We start from the raw sequence: 13943 nt of genomic DNA on the forward strand, positions 1-13943 counted from the left end.
TCCTAAAAACTCTGACCTTCTTGATTGATACGTTGTCGGTTTGATGTTTGATATCTGATGTTAGGTGACCATAATTCGACGTCTGTCTAACGTTGGAGCTTGATGTAAACGAAGCTCATCTGATTTTCCACCGAAATGTAACATCACTTCAATGTTGGCTTCTGCTGTAAAACTAGAATTCAGCTCGATTTCAACCCAATTCTATTTTTTCAGCTGATTTTCATTTTCAACTAAAACTAAACGTTTTTTTTTAAACGTCAAACTTACGTTTGAATGGCTGCTGCGTTTTAAAGAGATGGCGCATAAAACGCGTTAATGAACGGAGTCACCAAACTTCAGATGAATCTCTCATTTTACAGAGAGCTCCTTCACTCCTGATGACGTCATTCATAGTAATAACGTTATTGATAAACCGCGCGAGCAAAATCACATCAACCAATATAATGATGGGGTCTTACAAACAGCCGGGGACCACGTGTAAGGACTCGGTGGAGTGGGACTGACAGAGACGGTCTCTCTCTCTCTCTCTCTCTCTCTCTCTCTCTCCCTCTCTCTCCCTCTCTCCCCCTCTCTCTCTCTCTCTCTCTCTCTCTCTCTCTCTCCCCCCCCCTGTCTCTCTCCCTCTCTCTCTCTCTCTCTCTCTCTCTCCCTCTCTCTCTCTCTCTCTCCCTCTCTCCCTCTCTCTCTCTCTCTCTCCCTCTCTCTCTCTCTCTCTCTCTCTCTCTCTCCCCCCCCTCTCTTTCCCCCCCCCCCTCTCTCTCTCTCTTCCCCCCCCCCCCCCCCCCCTCTCTCTCTCTCTCTCTCTCTCTCTCGCTCTCTCCACATCCTCTCGCGCTCTCTCCGGTCGTCCCCCTCCACTTTCTCCTCCGCATCCAAACCCGATCCATGGATTAACCCAACGGGACTAATTCAGATTTTTACAATGAACGCCGGACCTGTGTATGCCTGCTGCTGTCTGCTCTTCCTTTTCCCGGGTGAGTGTTGGAGAGGTGACTGTACACAGGCTCTGGCAGGTAACAGAGGGGATGGTTACAGGGCTACTTGTTGCTGACCATTAAAATGCTGATCAGAAAACCGGCTGTGCTGAATGAACAGCTTCACCTATGTAGCCTTCAGATACACACACACACACACACACACACACACACACACTGTTTAACACTGGGGATGTTGGTGTGCGCTGAAAGCTGAATAGGAAGATGCTGTGCTGTGCCAGGTTCTGAGACCTGGTTTTGTCTCTCAGATGCAGGGGAGTTTAGATAATAAAGTGTCAGTGTGATTTCACCTCTGAAATGACCAGGCTCTTCACGTTATCTGTGACATATTGTTTGGTAATTACATGGACTACAGTGTAAACGTAAGGATGGAAACCTGGAGCCACTGGTGACTCCTGAGCATTTAAGAGGTTAAACCCGGCTAATATACACTTCTGTCTGCTTTTAAAATGACCACTTTACCACAGCAGCAGTCGCTAAAAGTAGAAATGTGTGGGTGTTATTAATAAACATGCTATTTGCAGCTGAAATCAATCATTTATTGATTTGATTTCATTTTTGATTGAATTTATTTTTCCTTTTTAAAAACAATATCTTTTTTTTATTGGAGCATTATGCTGACACACACACACACACACACACACACACACACACTTATTTATTTATTTCACAAATCAAATCTATCTGTCTATATCTTTATATCTATCTGTATACATAGTCTTGTGCTTAAATGTCTTCAAATTATTTGAAATTTGGGTACAGTATTGTGTATAAATATTTTGTATCTCTCTCTCTCTCTCCCTCTCACTCCCTCAGTCTCTCTCTCTCTCTCTTTCTCTCTCTTTATATATATTAAAATTAATCATCATACCAAGTTTGGCCCTAACTTCCTAAAGGGTAGCTAACATTTTATTTATGCTTAAATCTCTTTTTTTGCCTTTCCCTCATCTCTCTTCACACTCACACATACACACACACACAGCTGCTCCTCTCTCAGCCCGCTGTTAGCTAAGATCATCGATTTATCTCTTGTTGAAGCATTTTCTTTATTCAAATTAAAACCAAGCACATACTAGGTTGCATTTTAACTTTTATCACTTTTATCACTGATCACAGAACATTGTTGTGATTAACACAATAAAACCTTTCAACTTTTCATCAAATTGACACATAAATGCTGATCAGCCATAACATTAGTAGCAGGTAAACAACAAAAAAAACATTGATCATCTTCATCTACACATCTGTCAAGAGGTGGATACATTAGCCCACAAGTGAACCGTCAGTCCTTGAAGATGATGTGTTAAAAGCGTACGTATTTAAGCCACTTTAACAAGGGGCAAACTGTGATGGCTAGACGACTGGGTCAGAACATCCCCAAAACATCAGGCAGGTCTTGTGGCTTTATTCTGGTATGCAGTGGTCAGTATCTGCCAAAAGTGGTCCAAGGCGACAGGGCGACAGGTGGAGACACCACCTCACAGCTTACATGACTTAAAGGACCTTTAATGGCAACAACTATTATTTCTTATTCCTTAAACAAGGTACCTAAAAGCACCTCTTTCCGTCCCTTGCATCTTTTTTAGGTGGATCCTGTTCTGAGGCCGAGCACAGGCTGTTTTCTGTCATCTTCTCCAGCTATAACCAGTACATCAGACCAGTGGAGAATGTGTCTGACCCAGTGATCGTCCAGTTCGAGGTGTCCATGTCCCAGCTGGTTAAAGTGGTGAGTGTCTAAGAGAGGAAATACTGTATTTCACTGTGGTCTTGAATTTGTGGTCTTATCCACACTGTGGTTCTGTTATTGAGAGTATGCAGGGGAAGACCGGACTCTGCCAGAAGGACAAATCACACAATGAGCATTTCTGGAAAAATGACTCCATTAAGCTAAATGATAACACAGCAGTTAACCCCTTAAACCCTAGGCTGATTAGTCAGTTATTAGTCTGTGGGCTTAATATTTGGTAAGTGCTATACAATTAATATGAACACGTTAGAGATTTGTTAGGGTACGTTTCTCTTTAGGTTAAAACATCAAAAATGCAGTCTCTTTCTGATGGTAGATGTTGTAGTTTGACATGACTGTGGCAAGAGCTTCCAGTAGTTCCCATGATGACATTTTAGGATTGTTGAAGACCTCTTTACACATCTTGTGGTCTGCTCTTGGGCTGACCTGGCCACGCTGGCAGTTGTTTCACTTGTAAAGTTATTTAGCGAACAGTGGAATGGACTTCTAAGTGTTCTGAGACCTTATTAGACCCCCTTCCCAGACTCATCTCTGTCTACAACCTTCTTTCTAAAGGCCCTCAGAGATCTCTTTGGAACTGACCATGACTCAATTCAACAACCAAGAGCAAGCCAAGCTAAATGTATGAGGTTTAAATAAGACAGGCTCCTCCAAAATCCTCTCTAGTGATGTTCTTATCATCTGCAGCTGATGTGCAGCATATGATTCTTGTTTTTGTCTTTAATTAGTAGTAAATCTGAGGGTGTCCTAGCTTTTCCTTTACAAGAAAACTGCACTTCTGTATTTTTACATTTTGCAAATGATTATTAGACATTTCCTAAGTTGTATAGGTTTCATTATATTACCTCTATCTCCCAATATTGTTCTAATAAAGATCAAATGCCCTTATGTTTAAATATGTTTAAAAAAGACAAAGGCTTCCTAATGTCTGTATTTTACTATGATGTATGTAGGTGGTTTCAAAATGGAAAAATGTGTGTGGAGTGTGTAAGCACAGCTGTTTCGTTTAACAATGTGTGTAATGTGTGTGTGTGTGTGTGCATACATCAAAGCATTTGTGCATTTGAGTCCACCCACTTGACTGGCTTTGAAATCAGTCTGGGTCAGAAGTTCTTCAGACAGTAGCTCAGCATTGTGCTCCAGTACACCTTAGCTGCGCTGTCCCCATTAGTCCTGGAGCTTCCAAGCCTTGGCACATGCCGTCAGCTCCGCTCTCTGCACCGTACTGGATCTGTCACTGCCAGTGACCATGTGGGCGAGTGATAGACCAGTAGAAGACAGGAAGTGTTCATTTCCACCCTCGTTTTGTCTCCTTCTTTCTATCTTTCTGTCTCCCTCTCGTTTTCCTTTCGGCTATAGCCCACTTTTACTGCCTGTCTCATCTGCCTGTTGCCAACACAGCGTATCCATGTTTTTCAGACCCTTCGGATTCTATTCTCACTCTTCTCTGGCTCTCACTCTCTGCTCCAGTTGCCCATTTCCCTGCTCAAACCCGCAACTCTCTCGTAATTCTCTCCTTTCTCTCTCCCTGTTTTACTGTCTCATTCTCTTTCTAGCTGTCTTCCACGCTTTTGTTTTCACCTTAAATTATCCTGCAAAAAGAACCAACTGACTATAACTGATAACAAAGTATTTCACTAAGTGAGTGAACTCAACTTAGTTTAGTTAAGAGTTCAAAATGTGAGTATATTTCAGTTTGGTCAACAATACAGTTTGAGTTTAACCTCAAAACATAATAAATAAATGAGCTGAAATTGATTAAACATTGTGTAAGATGTTGTTCCTTCCCCTCATTTTTTTTATGTTTAGTTTTTTATTTCAGCCCACAGAAGTTCACAGACTGATGTAATCTAAATTACACACGGAAATCTCAACAGCTCTCAGGATTTAAACTGCTTTCCTCACTTCTGTGCGCTGGTTTCATCAGTCTGATGGAAGCAAGTGATTGTTTATCAAGCTAAATGCTTGTAGCAAGCAGTTTTAACCTCTGCAGAACGAGCCTTTCAGAGTGAGAAATAGTCACTGAACCAGAATACATTGATGCTTTTTTGCTTTTACAAGTGTATTTCACCTTTATTTAAAGCTTAGAGTTTTGGTTGGGATAGTCTGTGATTGGTCATGTTGCATTCCAATTGAATTGCCCTGTCCCATTAAAGTCAGGAGCTCTAAAACCAACCAGATCTGGCTTATAAGGCTGTATTTCTGTGCTGTCTTACACAACTCACAGTGTAGTTTCTCATATATATTAAAACAATCCCACTACCTGTCCAGAGTAAACGTGAACATACAAAATAATGAAATGAATTGAATGTGAATGCATTTCCTTGCAGTTAATTAAGCAATCGCATAGAAAGTAAATAATATAACTATTAAAAAAGCATTTTGCTGATCTCTGATCTGCTCTTTGGCTCCCCTATAGCAACTCTGTTAGCATGCAAAAGCAACACATTGCATAAACAGCCCAGAGGTCTGGGTGTGCTGCATGGCATGCCTTTAGGCAGGAGGACTCAGGTGGTCTTCGCTTTCCTCCACAACTCCATCTGTAAGCCGTGGAGGGTCGGAGCTGGGACACAGCCCATCCTCCTCCGACTGATGCCAGAGAAATATTGTTTATGACAGCTCCTTTCTTCTGTCTGCTCTGAAATATTCATTTAAGAAAGTGTGGAATTCCCTACTGACTGTCTGTCCTCTCAGAGCATCTACCCCCCTGTTTCTGCAGGATGAAGTCAACCAGATTATGGAGACGAATCTGTGGCTGCGACACGTAAGTTTGCACCCTCTTCACCCGCAAGCAGTTCACAAGGTCACTGTAAGTGCTTTGGCTATGGAGGTGCAGATTTGATTGTATTAGCATTTTTCTGCAGACTCAGGTCAATGCACTGCAACAGATCTGTTGACTGAGCAGAGAGATGAGCTTGGAAAGCACATAACCAAATTACATCAGGTTCTGAATATTGCTTAATGTGATTTATCTGTCTATCTTTCTATCTATCTATCTATCTATCTATCTAGCTATCTATCTAGCTATCTATCTAGCTATCTATCAAGCTATCTAGCTATCCACCTGTGTGTGTCTGTCTGTCTTTACACATTGTGATATGCAGTTTTATTTTTATTGGGTTCTTTCATTTCCTTAAAGAATCAAATGTAAGATACCTAAAATGTAAAAAAAAAGAAATACCATTTAAGACCATTTAAGATGTTCTGATGCACTTAGTAAATAGGTGGGGTTAAAAGTCATTGGTTTTTCTTTCTTGTTTTGGAAACACTGTATGGTTGTCCAACCAGTTAGTGTTCTGGAGGCTGAAATATTATTTTTAGGGAAAAAAAGGCAGGGCTATTACCTTCCTATTTATTTCCCCTCTCTCAAAACATTTTGTTCTACCTCAGGGCTGAAGTTTAATGGGACCAGACACTACCAGGTATATCTGTTATATCAGTGGCCTTCCACTGGACGCTCATAGACATAGTGCATATAAAGGCCGATTTCAACTTGGAAAAAAACTGTGGCTGCACTAAATGTACTAAATAGTATTGGTTGTGGTTTAGGAGCTTAAGCTGGGTTATCTGTATTAGCTAGTATTCAACCTACAGCAGCTGTTTACAGATGATGCAGAATAGGAATGTGATTCTGTCTTTTTAATATGATTGCTGTGCTGCTGTTCATAGTTTATTCCAAAATGCATGCCCATATTCAGGCCACACAAAGGCAGGGTGGCAGGATCAATACCGTGTTCATTGCTCTACTGAGGAAAAAGCAGCAAAACATCTGAAACAAGTTATGTTTACTTTGGGTTTGCTCCAGAACTCAGTTCTAGTTTTCCACATTTAAAATGCTTCTCACGTGGCTCCATTAGTCTAAACCCATTATATCCCCCAAGCGTGTCTGCTTTTGTCCCTTTATGGGGCCCTGGAGAATTCATGCCTGGCCTGTCAGAAATGCACCCTGACCTGCTAATAAAACAACTCATAAAGCATTGTGAAAATGGCCTATTTTAAAATGAAATGAAAGAAGCTCAGGTCTGATTCATTCTGGTTAAATAATGGACAGAATGCTATCCAGAACTAATTCTGAATGAATAAAGACAGGCTAGATTTTTCTGAAGATTGTTTGTCTAAGCATTGTTTGTATGAAATTGCATGGAATAGAAACATTAAAAAAAAAATCTAGAACCTAGATCTTTGCATGTAGGTATTTTCAGGCTGTTGTCAATTGCTATGTGCTCCTCTTGTTAAACATTCTCCTGCTCTCGCTCTGGGAGGCAGTTTGACCAATGGTTGCATGTTGATGCAAGTACATTTCGACCGGTTGTGTTTGTGAGAAGACGGGGCTTGAAGAGGCGTGGTTAAAGCTGTACAAATCCATACACAAATCACAGGTGAATATAGTAACAAACACTGCTTAATCAGTAAATCAATGCAGATTTCTGGACATTTTACAAAAAGAAATCCTGGCCTAAGGCATTTTTGGGATCTTGAAAAGAAAACATGTCTGGGGGAAAAAAGATGGTCACTCTACAATTCTAAAATATTAAATGAAGCACATTAAATTAAGTATTTAGATGGGCATCCAGATAAAAATGAATATCTTAATCATCTGACGTTCCATCAGTGCACTCATCAGTTTGTGCCGAAATGTGAAGGACTGCTGAAGAACTGTCCGAAACACATTAAGCTGAGGAGCTGGATCAGACACACAAGCTGTGTCATTCCTGTTTCTGTTATCTGTCCTCTCCTCAATGACACAGCCTGTCTGTCTGCTGTCAGGCTGCAGGGAGACATAGAGGTCAGAGTCTTAGATACCGGGAATAACAACAAACTGCCGATTCTGTTTTATGCAGTTAAAAAATGAATACGCTTCAGGTTTTATGTGATTCCATTTTTCACAGATATGGAACGACTACAAACTCAGGTGGGATCCCAAGGATTTTGGAGGAGTGGAATTTATCCGGGTCCCCTCCAACAGGATTTGGAAGCCAGACATTGTGTTGTACAACAAGTAAGACCACTTCCAATCAACCTTATTAACTATAATCATTAGTAACATCAATAACGTTACCATACTTGATTCCTGATGACCTGAGAACCAGATTTTTTAACATTTGCTGGTTAAATTGAGGTAATGTAAAGTTTTAAAGTGTCTCCTTCCAAATTTGTTGATTTGTTCTAACCTGTGTTGAATTCTGAACCACAGCGCTGTTGGGGACTTCCAGGTGGACGATAAAACCAAAGCTCTTCTTCGCTACAATGGAGACGTGACATGGATCCCTCCAGCCATCTTCAAAAGCTCCTGCAAGATCGACGTCACATACTTTCCCTTCGACTACCAGAACTGCACCATGAAATTTGGGTCCTGGACCTATGACAAGGCCAAGATTGATCTGGTTCTGATTGGTTCCACAATCAACCTTAAGGACTTCTGGGAGAGTGGAGAGTGGATGATTATTGACGCTCCAGGCTACAAGCATGACATCAAATATAATTGTTGTGAGGAGATCTACACAGACATCACCTACTCCCTCTATATCCGCCGCCTGCCTCTTTTCTACACCATTAATATGATCATCCCCTGCTTGCTGATTTCATTCTTGACGGTCTTGGTCTTTTATCTTCCATCAGACTGCGGTGAGAAAGTGACACTCTGTATTTCTGTCCTTCTCTCCCTCACTGTCTTCCTCTTGGTCATCACTGAAACCATTCCGTCCACCTCCCTGGTCATTCCGCTGATTGGCGAGTACCTCCTATTCACTATGATCTTTGTCACTCTCTCAATCGTCATCACTGTCTTCGTCCTCAATGTGCATTACCGGACACCAAAGACCCATACCATGCCATGCTGGGTTCGCCGTGTGTTCCTCGGCCTTCTCCCTAGGGTGATGTTCATGACCAGGCCTGACAGAGACCCAGAAAGACCTCAGGGCTCAGGAGCGTCTGCTCGACCATGTGCCCTCCATAATCCCTCCTCATTTCCTCAACATCTCACCAAGCCGCAGACCCTTCCAGGCAGCCTGCCCCCCCGTGCTCACCTCTTCCTCAGCACGGAACTCAACACTTTAAGCGAGGCTGCAAACTCTGGTTCAAGTTTCCTGTGCAGAGAAGGAAGATGTAACTGCTGTTTGAGGCAGCACACCAATAAAATACCCCTAGATGGAGGTGCTGGGGTAGGCAGCCTGGGGGCAGTTTGTGGTGGTCTGGTAGGAAATGGAGGGGGAACAAGCAGCCCTTGTTCAAGCTCTGAGTCTCTGGATGGAGGACTTTTGGCCTTCTCAACACTTTCACCAGAGGTTCGAGAGGCTATTGAAAGTGTTAAATATATTGCAGAAAACATGAGGCTACAGAACGAAGCCAAAGAGGTAAGCTTTACACGTTTTATTAAATAAAGCTACTGTCATTAAATCAAAATATCTTCTTAGAAAATTGTGATCTTGTCCCCAAGGTCATTTCAATTGATCACACCCATAAACTGTACATTACATTAGTAAAATTCCAGTTTTTCATGATTTCTACAGTATTTAATTGTATAGATGCATTGAGAGGTTAGAGGTTATTCAGGGTGGTTTGATGTGAGATGGTCTCTTTACTCCCTTTACGGTAATGGTGGAAGGAACCAGAGGCCACCATGTTTATAACATGAGTATTTTTATTTTTTTTTACTGTCCAAAAATCACCACTGATATACCTATATATATAGGTATATACCTATATATATATATATATATATATATATATATATATATATATATATATAGTCATTTAGAAACATCCTGTCCTCAGCAGGTCTTAAAATGACACAAATATAACCTTAGATGAACAACCAAAAACAACTGATTCCACCGTGTCAATATTTAATTATCAACTTCTTTAACCACCTTTGTGTAGAACCACCTTTAGCAGCAATAACATAATCATTTTCTGTTTGATGTCTTTCACATCATTCTGGAGGTATTTTGGCCAACTCTTCTTTACACTGTTGTTTCAGTTCATTGAGGTTTGTGGGCCTGGTTTGATTTTCTGCTATACTTAGAATCATTGTCATGTTGCATGGCCCAATTTTGGATAGGTGGCCTCACATTTGACTCTAAAAGACTTTGATATACAATGGATTCAGTGACTGTAAGGTGTCCAGGTCCTGAGGCTGCAAAACAAGCCCAAATCATTACCCCAAGGGCGTTTGATTAGCAGCACCTGGCTGCTACTTAGCCTCTTCATTCTTATGTAAGCAGCAAGGGTATACTTCTCACACCCTGCTTCTGCATTTTGGGCTAGTTTCTGTTAAATAAATAATGACATGGTGGAATCTGTTGTGTGGTGTTTTTCATCTGAGGGATTTACCTGATTTTAAGACCTGCTAGGGACCATATGCCTTGATATGTAAAACCACTGAATTCAAAGAGGGTGTACTTTGTTTTTAACATGACTATAATGAAATAATCTTAAGCCAAAACCTTATCACAAAGCAATCCTAAAACAGTGTCTCAGACCTCACATAATGTATTACATATTAATAATTAATATTAGTTAATATTGTATAATACCTTTGAATCCTACAATCAACACTATGATAAGCAATTTCTGAGTGAGAATAAGGATCTTCTTGGTCTGCTGATCTCTGAGGGCATGTTCTAATTCCACTGTGTTTTTCGCTTCACCTGTTCAAGGTCCAGGACGACTGGAAATATGTTGCCATGGTGATTGACAGAATTTTTCTGTGGGTGTTTATCCTGGTGTGCATTCTGGGTACAGCTGGACTCTTTCTGCAGCCGCTCCTTTTGGGGGAGGATATGTGACACTTGCCCAGACTCACACATAACGGACCACCGAACTGGACAGAGAGACACCGAAAGACTTTGGAACCTGTGAGCAGGGCAAGACCTGCCCGGGCTTCTTGTTTTTTGGAAGGGAAACCCCCTACTGAAATATCATTGCTTTGATTTTGTTTTTTTATAGAATTTTGTTGTTTCTGACTATGATGTTACCTGGCTGTCCTGACTGTACAGTGTCTAAAATACAGTGTATGATTAACCTTTTCTTAACACAAATAAAACTGTCTTTAAGATCACTGGTCAGGCATGTTTGGTCAAAGTGCAGATCTTAAAATGCTTTTGTTCAAATGCTAGCTTTATTGAATTTCTGCTAAACGGAGCATCCCCATTCACTCACTTGACACCTAGGTGGTGCAAACTTTGTAGACAGTGCCATCCAGTGGATATAGTGAGCACTAAGCCAAGTCAGGGTCTAGTCAGGGGTGTAACCAGAGCGCTTTCAAAATTGTGGTCAGGTTAGGCCAAGTGCTTTTGTTGGGGTGTCACACTAAGCAAGCAGCTAATACCATTCATTTCATCACTTCTACAAACAAACAAACAAGCAAAAAAAAAAATTTTTCTATATCATTTGAAGACAACAGATGTCCTTTAGATTGTAAGAACATTTGATAATGACTGGACCAGCAAACATGGGATACCTTCCCTTTCAATGCAGTTCTATTCAGTTCATTTTAAATGTACCAGAGATGCTGGATGTATTCACATTGCGTTTTCCACAATGGATCTTCAAGCAAGTCAAAGGTGACAGTGGCAAAGAAAAACTCCTTCAAGACCAAGAAACCTTGAGAGGAACCAAGACTCACTGATCGACACTGGATAGCAGAACATACAACAGGAAAGCGTTAGAAAAAATGATCAGATAAAGTAAGAAAACAGAGAACTGTGACTAATCCTGTGACTAGGCCTTAACTAAATTATTTGATTATTTGATTAGGCTGCCCTCTCCACAGGTTACTCGTGAGTGGTGTGAGAAGGAAGCTAAAAAGACATGACATTCTGTGAGAACAATATGGCTGTGTATGAGGCCTACCTACTGCATTAGCTTAATCCCAAACTTTCGTTTGACAGAATCTAGCCTGCATCGCTCAACATGGGTGTACTCAGGTATGTAACCTGACCATACCAGCCACTGCATGGCTTACTTCAAATAATATTACTCTCAGAGCAACAGTGCAGAAGGAAGATCCATGAAGAGCAGAATGTATTGGAGACATTATATATCTCTAGGGTGGTAGCTATCCTCAAGGGTACCTCATCAGTACCTTTACTTAGGGAGCACAATTTTAGTTGATTGCACCCTGTCTGGACTCTTCTATTTTATAAAAGTGAGGTTAATAACATGCAAATAACCTTTTCTGCCGGGAAATTAAATGCAGTGTGGAACGCCTTAAACGCCTTTGAAACTATTTTTTTCTTTCAGGATCATGTTGTCCCTTTGAAGGTACATTTACATTTCTTCTATGAAGATTAACAGATTAATTAAATTAGATCAAATAGTCAAATAGTATTTGTTTCCTGTCTACTTACAGTTATTTATGTCACATATAGAAAAACAAACAAATAAAAAAATCAACAAAAACAACAAACTTCACTGAATTTAATGCAGAGACTATACAGAACTCTTCTCTGAGGTGTTCTTTCCTCGATGGCTGTCTGTCTCACCTGTCTGACTATGCTTTATTTTTCTTATGTAACATGTGAGCTAATCTGAGCTACTTCTGCTGATGTTTATATACCTTCTATTGATGTAGGAACCCAGACAATGAGAAGGTCATGAGGGTATGAGGAAAATGCTTGAACAAATATAAAAAAAATAAAAGAAACATTATCACATTACAACTAATGGCTGCTACATGTTACATTTGAATATGCATATATATATATATATATATATATATATATATATATATATATATATATATATATATACAGGTATGTGTACATACCTATATATATATATATATAGGTATGTGCGTTTTGCACAGACCTATTATTTATTTTAGAAAATACATTTTAACTGCTAGAGTAACACACTAACATGTGCTTAACTCTACAGTATTAAGCATAGTATGCACATTTCATTGCACAACACTACTTTCCCCCTACTGGCTCAGTCTCGGTCTTTTTTAAACTATATATAAGTCTGCTGTTACTTGGTACCACCAGTAAGAGTCAGTGTGACGCCTCTTCATTTTTACACTCTTTCACAGGTGTGCACAGTTAGTGTTTATTATATGATATATTATTATTATTATTAGTAGTAGTAGTAGTAGTAGTAGTAGTAGTAGTATTATATGGAACTCTATTATTGTTTAATCTGAATATATATTTTTCAGATTAAAAAGTGAAGAAATTGGAATGGCAGTTTTCAGTTCTTTTCCTTTTAAAGTTTTTATAGTGTGTGTATATTTGTATGTCAGAAAAAAATGGAAAGGTTAGTATTACTTTTGTAAAGCCGGTTGTGAACTTTAGTTTATACACATAGATATTATTATTCATATCTGTTATTATCTTTATATCCATGTATTTCAAGTTGAATGTTAAATTGTAATTTGCAAAGAACAGCAAGATCTTGCTTTATTAGGAGAACTTTTTGTTTAACTGAGACATGACATTTTTTGCTTCACCATTTTAACCCTGTCTCACAGTGGAAAATAAATATCTATCGACATATAAGCATATATAACAGTATGCTTCTCAGGTCTCACGTCCAAAACACATACCAAACCAGGGCTTCAATTGCATTTTTATGTGCACGGGAAGCAGAAATGATAAAATGAGTCTGTGCTGTGGTCCACCATACTGCAACCGGAATAAAACTGAAAACAGGGTTTAGTCAAAGCAGCAAGACGTGCATACTTAGGCTAATGAAACCCATTTAGCATGTGGTTATACTGTAGACGCAGGCCTTTCTATAAGCAGACACAGAGCAGGAGACTGCATTTAGATTCTTTACTGTTTAAGAACAGATGCAGGTGTAACGGTAACGAGAACTGTATACAGGGTGCAGGTGCTTATATGAACTGAATAACATCTCAGCGACAAAAGAAACTTGTACCAAGGCTTTTTAGACAACCAAAGCCATAAAGCTCTTTGTCACACCTGTTTAATGATTGCATTAATAACATTTTCAATAAATGAGCTACAGTGTTGCTCAAGAAAAACTTCAATTTCCTTCTAAATTTTAAAACAGGAAAGCTAGGGAGATTTATTATGTATATATAAATACATATGCATATACAAAGCACACACACACACAATATTATATATATACTGATACTGATGTTGATAAAACATCTCATCCAGAATGGACTGATAAATTAAACTGAATTACATGTGTATGTGAGATGAAAGGAGGTAATGGGGCGACATGGTATG

The 13943-nt window shown here is 39.7% G+C and overlaps 1 protein-coding gene across 1 annotated transcript; it reads left to right on the top strand.

Annotated features, from left to right (window-relative positions):
- Positions 1–874: 874 nt before the first annotated feature.
- On the top strand, positions 875–10714 carry chrna3 (cholinergic receptor, nicotinic, alpha 3). The gene is made up of 6 exons (XM_072695882.1): positions 875–974; positions 2582–2721; positions 5462–5506; positions 7632–7741; positions 7937–9095; positions 10401–10714. The coding sequence occupies exons 1-6, from the start codon at positions 923–925 to the stop codon at positions 10527–10529; spliced, it is 1635 nt and encodes a 544-aa protein (XP_072551983.1). The 5' UTR covers positions 875–922; the 3' UTR covers positions 10530–10714.
- The last annotated feature ends 3229 nt before the right edge of the window (positions 10715–13943 follow it).

This window comes from Salminus brasiliensis, chromosome 13, assembly GCF_030463535.1.
Source record: "Salminus brasiliensis chromosome 13, fSalBra1.hap2, whole genome shotgun sequence".
NCBI lineage: Eukaryota > Metazoa > Chordata > Actinopteri > Characiformes > Bryconidae > Salminus > Salminus brasiliensis.